The sequence below is a fragment of the Tupaia chinensis genome, unplaced genomic scaffold (genome assembly GCF_000334495.1).
Source record: "Tupaia chinensis unplaced genomic scaffold, TupChi_1.0 Scaffold000014_1, whole genome shotgun sequence".
NCBI classification, from domain to species: domain Eukaryota; kingdom Metazoa; phylum Chordata; class Mammalia; order Scandentia; family Tupaiidae; genus Tupaia; species Tupaia belangeri.
The window spans coordinates 2576249-2591132 of record NW_006159444.1 but is presented as its reverse complement, the minus strand read 5'-3'; the positions used below and the strand labels follow the sequence as shown (position 1 = coordinate 2591132).

Here is a 14884-nt window from a genome sequence, read left to right as displayed (position 1 = left end):
ACACACACACACTTAGATCAAAATGGATAATGTGGGTAAATCTAAGTGAGTACTGACTTGAGTACTTTCTTTAGGAATAGTGCCTTTATTTCAGTGGATTCGTCCAATTAATCTTAGTATTAAAAGATGACACTCAAGGGCAGTTCTTTCTTTTTTCTTTTTCTCCAGTATAAGTAGATTTCTATGAGAGGGTAGGTGGACAGAAAAATCACTGCCAATGAAAGAATTGTACATTTCCAGCCATGATGTTTAATATATGCAAGGGGCCCATTACTCCTAACTAAATTAGATATCCTTCTTCTTCGCCTCATTTGGTAAAAACATGAAAGGGCAGAATAATCCATCCAAAGTTAGAGCATCCAATGACTCTATTATAAACTCCTGAAAAGGATAGCTGAACAATGTGAAGAACATCGAATTTAAAACTGACAATTTGAATTCAAGTATCTTTTTTTTTTTCAGGCTTTTTGTTAGTTTTATTTCTGGACTGAGATATAAAACAAAGTTTGCAGAGACCGTAAGAGTGTTTCCAAGTGATTTATCTAGTGTAGCTTCATTTAGAACACATTGGTCAAAATGAATGTTAACAAAGTGGCAATAGTTGGGGAAATTGCAAGAAAAATAGGACTGAAGATAAATTGGAATAATTTTATTGCTATGAGGGAGTAAGGATGTTCATAATCAAACAAGTACAAAGAAAAAACGAAAAAGAAAAGACACACACACACACACACACACACACACCACAGAGAATAGATGTGCTTCCACTGAAGTGGGCTTCCTAACACCTCTTCTCCAACACAGTGCAGCAGTACCCCTTATCTGATGTTTCACTTTCATAGCCTGTTACCCACAGTCAACTGCAGACTGAAAATAGATGAATATATTACAATAAGATGTTCTGAAAGAGAGAGAGCCCATATTAATATAACTTTTATAATAGTATGCTGCTATAATTTTTCTACTTTATTATTTTTTTCTTAATTTCTTATTGTGCCTAATTTGTAAATTAAACTGAATTGTAGCTTTGTATGTATAGGAAAAAGCATAGTACATATATAGTACATTTAGGATTCAATACTGCCCACAGTTTCAAAGGGTGTTGAGATGTATCCCCTGCAGATGGGGGTTGGGTGCTGCTATAAGAAGAAACACTGTGAAATCCCTCTAGCAGGCCAAACATAGCAAGTCCTGAGAAAAACATCATGTTTTAAGAATAAAAATACATGGTAACTTATCTGAATTCATAATATCAAAAAGTCACTCTGCCATTTAAGAAGCATTTTAAAAAATATCTCCTACAACATGTCATTTAGAAAGAAGAAACTAGTTTGGGCCACTGCTTAGAAGAGAAGACCTAGTTCAGTGAGTATAATGGAACGGACAAGACTCTCTAAGGACATGTCCACACCCCACCCCATTCTCCTTTCTACTAAATACGTGGCATAGTAAGGTGCAAAAGTCACATAGGATGGAAAAGGATTCCGACATGTCCAGACATGGTTCACAGATCCACTCAGATCGATTGAACAGCAAAGAGAGTCCTTCCAGTGGCTCTCCTCTGGCTCATTCACTAACTGGTTTGTGTACTTCCATGTCTGGCTTGTAGCATGGCTCTGATCATTCATTTAGTTTTTCAGAGGCACTGGTCATACCACATCACTGCATTGGAACAGAACAGAGTGAAAAGCTTGGTGGCCTGAATCACATCAGCCTTATAACTTTTTTTTTTTTAATTTTGCTATAAGGTGTGTGCACTTGTCAAGGTTGGGTCGGGGGGAGGGGCTGGAGAGAGAAAGAGACAGAAAATGAGAAAGCAGCCCCCCACTCACCTTGGGCAGATGACCATACCAAAATCCCAGGATTCTGGAAAGGTGTGTGCACACACATCCAGTGTGTTTTCTTGTCTTTCTTTTTTTTTTTTTCTTTCCCTTTGGAAATTCTTCATAATTAAGACTCTTATTAGAAAAAGTATTCTCTTTCTGGAGGTCACAAAGCCATATTTCAAGTCATGATCTTCATCGTTTTTTTCTTACGTTTTACATTTAATCATTGTATGTCTTTATAACATTGAAAATGAATTTTTCCAGCATGAATACCCTGCACGTTAGTCCCGTCTCTGCTGGTGTGGGTGGGACTACACAGTCAGCTATGTGGGACCCCACGGCCTTCACCACTGCAGCACCGCCAGTTAGCCCCGTCACCCCTTTTCTGATCACACTATCCCTTCACATTAAAGCCTGCAGGAATAAGCCGGAAGCAATTGAAACGTCCAAACCTTTTGTCTCGTCTCTTTCATACGCTTAGGAAATCGCCAAACTCTCTTTTTTATGCTGCTTGCTGTGATTCAAGGGGTGAGTAATTGCGAACTGAGTGCTGGATATCTTTAGATCAAGTTTTGCTGGATAAATTGAGAAAAATTCGACATCATTCTTCCTGCAAAATGCCCATTGAAGTAGCTTTTATAGATAAATATTAACTTTCCTTTTCATGAGGTAAAACCTTAACCTAATTTTGTTTCACAAACACGACATTCTAGGGGAGGAAATGATTTTTTTTTTAACAGCGAAATAAAAATACATTGTGCTAATACCTAGTGCTAAGATAAGCCCGAAGGAAAGGTTAGAAGTATGATGAGTCAGAAAACTGACAGTAAAGGACCCGGTTATTTAACATAAAACACTCTGTTAAAGATAAGACATGAAACATAAGGTTTGCTGGGTAGGAAAGTGACTAATGCAGACTAGCATCCGTTCGAATCATGCAGGTATCTGACAGAAGTTATTTTTCTACTTTGTAGAGCAATGTCTGCTTATAAACAGCATCAAACATTCTAAACCTTCTTGAGCAACCAGGTCAGTTATTCTAAAAGTTTAAAGTCACTGTTTTAATTATGGTCTTTGTCTGGTTTTGCACTTTGGAGGAACCTCTTTAAAACTATATTTTTATATTTGTCCCACTTAGAGTCCTCTCTGAACTCAAATTGGTTTATCTTCTCAAGTTAAATAGCGTCCTCGACCTTTCCCATTTAAAAGTCTTCTGAAAAAGTAAAACTTCTAGCAGCTAGACGTGGCACAGCAGTAAGACACAACCTTCCTGTGGGCAATCCCACATGGAAAGGTTACCAGTTCGGATCTAGAGGCCTCCCTGAATACAGCTGTGATTCACGACTGGATGAAGGCTGGAGCAGATTGTACCCAGTGCTTGGGCTCCTGTTGGGGTGCTGTCTCTCTCTCAGAAGAAAAAAATAAATAAACTTTGAAAAAAGTAAAACATCTAAAGCTAGTCAAAAATCTTTCAAATTTGATAAGGAATTCTGTGTGGTAGCAACATAATTTCTGCCAGTTTTGAACACTCGATCAAATTTTAGGGTTCAAGAAACAATTCCAGCTTGGTCCTGGGGAGGTTCATGAAATCCTGCTTTATAATTTCAGCTTCCTGGTGTTAACTGGAACCAAAAAATTCTTCTAGAACACTGAATTAAGACCCTAATAAACATTTATAATACTAATTCTTCTAATCAACAGCCATTTTAGGCTTAGCAAGTCAGACTTTTTTTAAAGAGAAGTTTTACCTATAGGGCACGTGCACTCATCTGAGAGACAGAAAGCAAGAAATCACCCTCCAGGGGGATTGGCCATGCCACAAACTCTTCTCTTCCATTCTCCTCTCACGAATTTGAGCCCAAAGGCACAGGCGTCCACTTTGAGTTTTAAGTCACTGGGTCCAGGACTCGAACTACAGTTGGCCATGTGGGAGTCAAGGACATAACCATTACTATCTGCTGGTCCCAGCCAGTCAGACTTTAACCTCACATGACTGAAAAACAGTAAACACAAACTAAAGTTTGAAAAGTGTGTATTGGGGGGGACCAGCAGATGGTATAATGGTTATGTCTCTGAATTCCCACATAATCGACCACAGTTCAGGTGTGGACCTGGTGGCTTAAACTAACACCAGGCATGTGCGCATGTGTGCCTAAAATCCCAAGAAGAGAACAGAGAAAGAATAGTGCCATGGCCAACCCCCGGAAGATGATTCTCACTTTTCCTCTCACAGTCTCTGTCTCTGTCTCTCTCTTTCTCTCTCTCATGAGCACACATGGCCTATGGCAAAAACTTCTAAAAAAAAAAAAGAAAGAAAGAAAGAAAGAAAGAAAGAAAGAAAGAAAGAAAGAAAGAAAGAAAGAAAGAAAGAAAGAAAGAAAGAAAGAAAGAAAGAAAGAAAAGCCAGTGGTCCTATATTTCGTTTCAGATGTATTCTGGTTTACCTACTTCACACTGATGTCTTTTACTGATACCGCCGTTGCTCCTTCTTCATCTGGTAGATACACCAAAATGAAGACTGCCACCAACATCTACATTTTCAACCTTGCCCTGGCAGACGCTTTAGCAACAAGTACCCTGCCCTTCCAGAGTGTCAATTACCTAATGGGAACGTGGCCGTTTGGAACCATCCTTTGCAAGATCGTGATCTCCATCGATTACTATAATATGTTCACCAGTATATTCACCCTCTGCACCATGAGCGTTGATCGCTACATCGCAGTCTGCCACCCGGTCAAGGCCCTGGATTTCCGTACTCCTCGAAATGCCAAAATTGTCAATGTCTGCAACTGGATCATCTCTTCGGCCATTGGTCTGCCTGTGATGTTTATGGCAACAACAAAATACAGGCATGGTGAGTGGTGGTGCTGTCCTGTGGGGTGGGGCTTTGTAGCCCAATGTCATGAGCCACGGAGAGTTTGTGAAGAGGTCCAATGTCTTAATCAAACTGTAATTTTAATTATTCTTTCTAGCAAAATGTCTTTGAATATTTTGGACATTTTTCCCATAATTTTAAGCCCACTGACTCTTTTAAAGAAAAGATCATATATTTGTTACTGATTCCTCTATATTTATTTCATTAAAATGGTGTGTAGGGACCAGTAAATGGCATAATGGTTATATCACTGGACTCCCAAGGAGTCAACCACAATTTGAGTCCCAGACCCAGAGGCTTAAAACTGACACTGGGCATGTGTATGTGCATGCCCAAACTCCAGAGAAAAGAATGGAGGAGAAGGGTTTATGGTGTGGCCATCCCTTCTGAGGGGTGATTTCTCTCTTTCTGTCTCTCCATCTCTGTCTCTCTAGTGAGTGCATGAGTCCTATAGCAAAAAAAAAAATCATTAAAAAATGGTGTGTAAATAAGAACAGTTCTCCCAAGAGTAATCAAACCTTAAAACTAAAGAGTATTATGTTGAGGCTTGTTTTAAAACTTTGAGAAGCTCAGGCCAGATGGTGGCATGGTGGTTAAGATGACTGGGTTCTGGACAGCCAAAGGTGTAGTTCAAATCCTAGACCTCGTGACTTGAAAAACATTCCAGCTCTATGTATACATATGCCCAATATTTTGAGAAGAAGAGAAGGAATTGCAGTGTGTCCATACCCCTAGGAGTGCTTTCTCACTTTCCCTTTCTCTCTAGTAAGCATGCACACTCCATAGAAAATATTTACAAATTTTTTTAAAACCTCAAATGGCTGCCTATGTGGCAAATGTATCTTTTTAGGCCTACTGTCAGAATAATTATCTACCCATCAAAAACTGGAGTGAAAATGTCCATTCATTGGAACCTGTAAGAGACTTTGAGCAATGATTATATTTTAACATCAACACAGACCCTATAGAGGGTCTAGCTCATGATGAGAGACCCACAATTGTCCATGGAATGAAATGGGGGATTTAGGAAAAAAATGTTAAATAACTTCCCTTGAAAACAACAGACAGCTGAGTTTTTTCCACACTTTCTCTAAATCTTTCCTTAATAGCTTCTATGATAGCAGCTTAAGGTAGCTCTGGTCAAGGCTATTAACTAATAAGCAGATGGAAATATTAGTGCCTGGTGCCATAACTACATGTGGTTGCTAATTTTTACCTAAAATTTCCTTCTTCTAGGCTCCATAGATTGCACACTAACCTTCTCTCACCCAGCATGGTACTGGGAAAACTTGCTGAAGATCTGCGTGTTCATCTTTGCCTTTGTCATGCCCGTCCTCATCATCACTGTGTGCTATGGACTGATGATCTTGCGCCTCAAGAGTGTCCGCATGCTCTCTGGCTCCAAAGAAAAGGACAGAAATCTGCGAAGAATCACCAGGATGGTGCTCGTGGTTGTGGCTGTGTTCATCGTCTGCTGGACTCCCATTCACATCTACGTCATCATTAAAGCCTTGATCACAATCCCAGAAACTACTTTCCAGACTGTGTCTTGGCACTTCTGCATTGCTTTAGGCTACACAAACAGCTGCCTGAACCCAGTCCTTTATGCATTTCTGGATGAAAACTTCAAACGATGCTTCAGAGAGTTCTGCATCCCAACTTCCTCCACCATTGAGCAACAAAACTCCACTCGAATTCGTCAGAACACCAGAGACCACCCCTCCACAGCCAATACAGTGGATAGGACTAACCATCAGGTATGTAGTTCTAGAACTAATATGCTGACTGCAGATGATATAAAAGTAACAGAACTTTGTACTGATCCAAGGTTTTAATCCAGTAGAAGGAGATCAATAAGTAGGACATTGAGGTTTAGCATGAAAATGGAGGGAATGGGGAAGCAAATTGTGATCACAGTGTCAGAGAAGAGCTTTTGTATGTAAACTATCTCTATATATTTGATTATATATATTCCCTTAGGTATAAAGATTTGCCAACTAGAAATCCATAAAGCTACTAAAAATCACTGTCTTCAGAACCTTCCCTTCTGTGCAAAATTAAGGACTTTAGCATATTGTGGAAGTTATCTTTATTTACAGTCCTTCTTATTTCTCCCATAAATGTTACAGGTATTTCATAAATATCACCCCAATTTCCCCAGCACTTCTCAAAGCCAGGCCTGCTCTGGTTCTCTGGCTATAGAGGTAGGGTGAGTGACTTATTTACTGCGGTCAAAGATACAAGATATTTTCAGCAAATCAGTTTGAGGGCAAAGGATAAAAAATAAAAAGATGGCCAGCCTTATTTTTAGCCATTGGTTCATAAATTTTGCTTTCTGAACTGTAGAGCAAGTATCAAATAGATAACCTAATTATTTGAATTCAATTAATTGTATAACCTTAATCATACCAGTTGGGGATAATATCATGAAGAGTGTCTATATTTTGGAAGATAGATTCCTGTGCACACAAGAGTACAGAAGTGATCCTACAGAGAGGATTCAAGATTTACACACAATATTATAATCACAGGAGAAAACGCTGAGGAAGAAAGAGAAAAATGCGTCTCCAAGTTAATGTTACCTTGTGAAGCCACTGGCTTGAAAACTTGACTTCTGACCTTGAAAGTCAATCAAACATACAACTTGATTATCAGTATTAAATAAGTAAATGAACAAATAATGATGCCGTCATCTGAAAACCACAGACTGTATAGTTTTGTAACACAGAACTCAAATTCAAACTTCCTGTGAAGTAAATGCTTGTATCAGAACCTAGGATAGAAGTTTCTAGAGCCCAGAGACAGGATTGCAGGTACAGATTACTACTTAAAAATGAATAGGAAAGGGCTAGCAGATGGCATAGTAGTTAAGGCACTGGACTCCCACATGGCTGACAGCAGTTCAGGTCCTGCACTTGGCGAATTGAAACTCACTTCAGATGTGTGTGCCCAAAAGCCCAAGAGGAGAATGGAGAAGAAGGGATTGTGGTGTAGCCATTCACCCTGGCAGGGGGCAAGGGGGTGACTTCTCACTTTCTGTATTTCTGTCTCTCTGGTGAGTGCATGCACCCTATAGCAAAAATCTCTCTCTCTAAAACAAAAAATAGGAAGGGGCCAGCAGTTGGTGCAGTGGTTAAAGCACTGGACTCCCACTTGGCTGACCACAGATCAAGTCCCAGACCTGGTGTCTTGAAGCTCAATACTGGGCGTGTCTGCCCAAAATCCCTAGAGAAGAATGGAGGAGAAGTGATTGGCCACCCCCCAACCCCCACCCTCGAGTAGAGGGGATAATTTCTCACTTTCTCTCTCTCTCTCTTTCTCTGTTTATCCAGCAAGCACATGCTCCTATAGCAAAAATCTCTCTGTAAAAAAGGTAAAGAAAAATCAATGGGAAGTCAAGCCAATGAGGAGTCAGAGGGAAGGCTTGGTTACTGTGTGCAGGGCTTCCTTTTGCTGGCTCTTCAACACAGCCCTTGTCTCACTGTCCCCACCTATCCCCAGTGCCACCCAGCCCAGTTCAGGGTCACCCTCCCTAACTGGTCATAAGACTAATATAAAACAGCCCAGATGGATCTGCCATAGGGGACTTACTCCTCAGACCCCGGATATTAAATAATGCTGAAATGAACACAGGCACTCAGAGCTCGTCTCTTCCCCAGAGAGCATGAGGTAATGATGGCAGAACCACATCCAGCCAGAGGGAAATTATGAACTTATTATATCTCACTTCTAATCCATTTCAGAGATGAAAGCCATGAAGAAGTGGTTTTCCACTCTGCTTCTTTTCTTTAATTTTTTTTCCACATCAAGACTTCTAAACCTGCTCCTTTTACTAAGCAGCTCTCCTTGTCAGTAGCCATCAAACTGCTGTGAGTAACGTTAAAAAGGTAGAGATTTAAATAGCTTCTCTCCAACCCAGGGATAACATACTGCGGAATGCAATTTAAAACTCTCAGTCCAAAGCGAAGGTTAAACTATTTTGCTTTGGAGTAAAATGATGGCCATTATAAAGTATTGACTTTTTCTCCCTGAATGCCTACCTGTTCCTCTCCCACCCCTCCAGGCTCTCTAGGGCATGGCTGCTTGGTGCCATACCCTGGACGACTGCCAGGGCCCTCTCCTATCATCTGGCCATCTCAGCCACCCTTCACTCACCTGGCTCCTAGAAATAGAGCCCCCAGTCCGTGCAGTGCTCTCCTGCATGAAGCACGATTGTCCTTCAGTGACCCCCACACTGCCCTTGACTCCCTCTCAAAGCAAACGTTTTCACATTAGTGTGGCTCTTGCACAACCAGAGAGAGGAAAAAAGAAGCTAATTGGGGGAGTTCTGTTCCCAGCAACTAAAAGGTTTGCTGTAAAAATACATCCAATTAAGGCTTATCCTCATGGCTGCCCCTATGAAGCAGCATCAAATGACAGCAGAGACAATGAGCTCCACAACTGGCCATTTTCCCAAAGTGCCCATCTGGGAGCACTGGACAGAGAACAGAGACTGCCAGGAAAAGAGATAGGGCACTTGGACGTATGTGAAGATTAAGATAAATCAAAGATCCCTTCCACTCACTCCCACCGATGTGCCCTCAGGACGGCAGATGCATGTGGACAACTGAACAACATGTCAGCCTCTGGTGGTGGTTTCCCTTACATGTCAGAAATAAATAATTTGAAGGAGAAATCAGAAACTTTACAGCTGTGTCTGTAAGTCGTATTTGATTAGTCGTAAAAATCCAGAATTTGGAGGCTAGAAGATGGCATGGTGGTTACAGTGCTGGTTTCCACATAGCTGGTTTTGTGGTTTGAATCCCAGTTTCGGCAGCTGGAGGAATACGCCAGGCATGTATGCATATGTGCCTGCCCAAAATCCCAAGAGGAGAATGGAGGAGAATGGACTGCAGCCTGGCCACTGCAGCATGGCCATCCCCCCTGGGTGGGAGGTGATTTCTCACTTTTCTTCTCTCTCTCACTCTCTCTCTCTCTCTCTCTTTCTGACTCTCTCCAGTGAGTACATGTGCCCTAAAGCAAAAGCAAAACAAATAAGCAAACAAATAGAAATCCAAAATTTGATGGACGAGTGTGTGTTAATATCAGTGTTTTCATATCATAAGCAGTCATGAGAAGGACCACTGCCAATGATTTGCACTAACCTTCCAGTGCTTGCTTGAGGTTTGTACTGGTTGTAGATGTTTATGTTCTGCCCATGTATTTGTATTTCCTCCAAGAAATACATTATATACGTCACATTTCCAGCGCATTAGTCAACTTCCTATTCTGCAGATCAGAGATCGGATCTCAAACCTTCCCAGGGTGTCTGTATTCTAACAACTATACACGGAGGCCATGTCCACACAACTCAAAGCGAAGTGACAATGGGGTCGATATCAAGGTAATTTGATACACCATTGAGAAAACTGTGTCCATAATAAACTATGAGTCATATAGATAGTCCAGGGTTTCTTAGTTTGCTTTTGCTGCATACAAAGTTATTCCACAGTTAGCTGCTTAAAGCAACCATGTGTTTAGTTTATAATTCTATAGAATAGTAATTTCGGCGGGGCTGAGCTGACAGTCCCTCCGGTTTTAGCAAGGCTCTCTATGGTCACCCACCTGGGGAGCTGCTGATTAGCTGACCTAGGGCGGCCGCAGCAAGAATGGCCAGCACCACATGGGCCCTCAGCCATCAGCATGCCTCCTCAAGCAAGTGCTCTCCATAGCCACAGGTTCTGAATGACAGAGAAACGAGCGCAAAGCTCCTTGAGACCTAAGGTCAGAACTGGTACAAGTCATCCCTTGCTTTTTATAGGTTAAACAAAGCCATGCCAACTTAGATTCAGGGGGTGGGAAAACAGACTCCAGCTTACACTGATAGGAGCTGCAGCTTCATTGCAGAGGGATGTGGATAGAGAGAGGGACATCATTGTGGCTTCTTTTGCTAACTGCCTGCAGTAGGCATGTGCTACATGGCCCAGAAGCCACCACTTCCTGAGGGCAAGGATGTCTGTCTTGTCTTCCCTTGTGCCTCTACTATCTACATACCACAGTGTCTAGCTCATTAAAAAGTGCTCCAGAACTATCTGTTGATTAAATGAATAATGGGAGAGTTCATGATATCTCAGGGGATGTAGCATGTGGTGAGAATGACCCTTTCCTTGTGCCACCAAGAACAACTTAAATGACTGTGTAACACTCTCAATTATTTCAGGCTTACCCTTCAGTAACAGGGGAACGGTCACAGTAGGGCTCCTTCATTATACCCTCTCCAGCTTTAGTCCTCTGATCTAAAATCATAATTTTTGAAAACCTGGTTACATTTGTGCTTGTCTTCTCATTTTATTTTTAACAAGTGCTTTTGATGAGAAGACCAAGAGCTGAATTCAGTGTCCTTAAAGGAGTTTAAGGCTACGTGTTACAGTTTTAAAAATGAAAAAGTGCCATGTTCTTTCTTGCATTCCAGGGGTCAGCCTACTGCTATAGCATCCATGCCGGAGTTGTGTTCGGTTTGTTGTCTTTATGGTTTCTAGATCTCTATTAGGGAGACTCGTGGCATAGACGTTCATTTTCCATCTGTTCTTGGTGTAATTTGATTTGTCTGCTCACATTCCACCCTGCTGTTGTCTTACTAAACTCCACTTTGTCAGAGCACTTCCCATTTACTCAGCTCAATCTGGAGCCAACTCAGCTCTGAAATACTGGTCACCACTAGCCTGCTTCCCTCTCGGTTTCCACCTCCAACTCTATTCTTTCATGCCTTTTCTATTTTGACACCTAGGTATCTTTGGAAATGTTTCTCATTATATGGAAAAGAACTAATGCTATTAGACCCATTGGATAATTGCTTAAACAGCTGGTAGTAGAACATCCATCATAATAATATCTATACGATAGGATACAGATTAAAAATTATTTTCATAGTACCTCAGCTTCTATAGCAACCCTGATGGGCAAACATGAAAGCACAAATTCTCGGGGAAATTAAATGATTATTCAAACTCAGACAGCCAGTAAGAGGCAGAACCTAGACAAGCACCCTGGGCACCTTATATTAACCCAAGCTCCTACACAATGCCACGTTGGATTCATTTATTCCTAGATGAACTCGACCAGAGATTCTCAGACTTTCTGAGAACTCCAGAAATGCTAAACCCTTAGGAAATCCTCTAAGAAATGATGGGTCAGTGTGTGAGGACACGATCCAAGAATCTCCATGTTGAATGAAACGCTAAACTAAAAACTCTGATTTCAACAATAACTTCATTTTCCAACACTACCAGATTTGCTGCTTTGTCTAACCTGGGTAACCAGGTAACCAGTCAAGCTGATTGATATAAATCGTTTTCACCACGTGAACCTTAGATCTGTAGAGATGACTGGGACAGAGCTTTGTCTTTCTAATATTATTTACCAGTGAATCTTAGAGGACAAAGTAACGCAATGCTAATAAACCTAACATTACGGTATGTCCTGCTAATTCCCTGTTATTAATGGCAAGTCTAATCCTAAACTCTCCAGTTATTATTTTTAAAACACTGTCTTGTCATTTAAATCAAAGTAGCAGGTCAAAAAATTAGAAGATGCTTTGCATTTGGATTTTCTCTAAGACTCTACTACCCCCAGCTAAACTAAAAGCAAAAGCCTAATCTTTAAAATCAACTAAATCACTCTCGAAAGCTGAATCTTGGTATTTTTACAAGACATCTGTAGAGAGCTAATTTGGGAAGAAAATTCTTTCAGCTCCATGACAAAAGCCCCAGTTGAGAATAACTCTCAAAATTACAGCACTGGACCACATTAATGCATATTTTGTGAATAAAACCAAAGTGGTTATTCTTTCATTTCCATGGTTAGAAAAGAAAAATAGTTCCAGTCATGCGCGTGTGTGTGAGCATGCACGCACATGTGTATGTGCACATGTGATATGTGTGTGCAGCTGGAACTGAAGGATATCTCATTTTAAGATAAATAGTATCTCATAAATAGCAGGGGAACTTTATATTAATATGTTTCTATAAATTAGTTAGAATCTGGGAAGGGAAAACAGTTTAATTAGAACAATGTGGGTAGCATGGTGGTTATGGTGCTGGATCCGACATGGCTGACTTCATAGTTCAAGTTCCAGGCCTCGCAGCTGGGAATCCATGCTGCATACACGTGCGTGACTACCCAAAATCCTGAGAGGAAAATGGAATAGAAGGGATAGTAGCATGGCCATCTTCCCTGGGGAGTGATTTCTCACTTTCCCTATCTATCTCTCTCTCTTTGGTGAGCACACATGCCCTACAGCAAAAATATAAATAAATAAGTAATTTGTTAAATTTCAGAAAATATTTGGCTTAGAGACTATTAACGATCACATTTGTTGACCAGTTTGTGTCCAGGTTGGGATATGTTATTTAATCATATATGGTATGGATAATAATCTTTACAGTTGAGAAAACTAATGTTTAAAGAAATAACTCGCTCAAGGTCACGGTTAAAAAGTAGTAGAACAGCCATCATAATAATGCCAATTTATATCTATACGATAGGATACAGATTAAAAATTCTTTTCATAGTACCTCAGCTTCTAAGACTGACTTCAGTTAAAGCTGATCTGAGAAGCCAGGCTCTTAATGAGCCCTACTATCCTCCAGTTTGTTTTCTAGTCTTCTTAGAGTGATATCTGATCTCTGACCGTTTAGGGAGCTGTAGTTTTAAAGATTAGATTTTACTAATATAATTAGTGCTGCATTTTCTTGTGTTTATTGTTCCAGTGAATGTAATTAACTGATAAAATATAGCAACATATTTTTCTTTAAAAAACTAATTTACATTGAGGTGTCATTTTTGTTTTTGTTTTCTCCAGCAACGTTCTGTTATGTCCTGCTAATTCCTTTTGGTTAATATGGCAAGTCCATTTCTAAGTCCTTGGAGAAAGAGAGAGAGAGAGAAGGAAGATGAGACAGTATCCTCAAGAGCCCTCATCACCCCTTAGTCTTCTCCATTTCTCCCCCTTTTCAGAATTTTGGACATGTAGGGCACACACACTTCATGTATTTCTCAAACCACCAGGTCCAGGACTCAAGCCATACAATTGGCCATGTGGGATCTAGCCACCTTAACCACCACACTATAGGCCGACCTGAGATGTCGGCTCTATTTGGCTAAACTTAAGTGGTGAATTGCTATTTCATAGCTGTCTGTCATGAAATATTCTCATGTATTGAAATTTAGTGTTTTGGAACATGTCAATCTTTATTTGCTATCTTACATAGTTTTGGGACTAAATATGAAAGGTGAAATTTTTATCTTTTAACACCTTATAGCACTATATTTATTTTCTTCTAATCTCTGTGAATTTAAGATGCAGTTTGGTGATACTCATTTTACTTTTTCAGTTTTTCCTTACACTAAACAAAATGACTACTTAGATGAGTACAATCACAAGCCAGTCTTTAACTTTTGAATGTCATTCACATCACTCTATAATTTGGAAGGTCACAACAAATATTAGCAAATGGCTGTAACTTGACAAAAAAAAAAATGAAGAAACTATTTTGTGGAAGACACTGTGAGAACTATAAACTTCTCAAATTAAATATGTCTAATGATTACTTTCCCTATATAATTATTGTTTTCCTGGAAACAAAGACTTAAAACCACAACTTTGTCAGTCTTCTCCTTTCACATTCAGAAATTCTTCTTCAATGGCAGTAGAGGTCCTGGCCCTGAAGTGAATAGAAACTTTTCATGATGAAAAGAAGTCTTAGCGGGGCCGGCAGGAAGTGTGGTGATTAAAGGCACTGGACTTCCACATGTCCAACCGTGATTCAAGTCCTGAACCTGGCAGCTTACTTTCTCACTTCCCCTCTTTTTCTCTGTTTCTCTCTGATCAAACGAGACAATAATAATAACAAATAAAGTTAAATAAAATAATTCTTTTTAAAAAGAGGAAAGAAATCATAGCCTCTATGACTTTACACTTTACTGTAGTAAAACTTCATATAAATATATACACACACACACACATATATATGTACATATAATACACAGTTATATATGTATGATATGGTGAGATATATATTATATATACATATATATATACATAAAACATATTATTACAATTATTTATTACTTGCAGTAAATCTTGTTTCTAGTCTTTAAGATTTACTGCAAGTAATAGATAATTGTAATAATATTTTTTCAAGAC

General features: G+C 39.9%; 1 protein-coding gene across 1 annotated transcript in view; it reads left to right on the top strand.

Annotated features, from left to right (window-relative positions):
- Positions 1 to 14884, top strand: part of OPRM1 (opioid receptor mu 1) — a 64136-nt gene that overhangs the window by 36870 nt on the left and 12382 nt on the right. Inside the window, exons 2-3 of the mRNA XM_006139989.3 lie at positions 4328 to 4680; positions 5938 to 6458. Coding sequence (XP_006140051.1) covers positions 4328 to 4680; positions 5938 to 6458 — 874 coding nt within the window. The remainder of the gene's footprint in view (positions 1 to 4327; positions 4681 to 5937; positions 6459 to 14884) is intronic.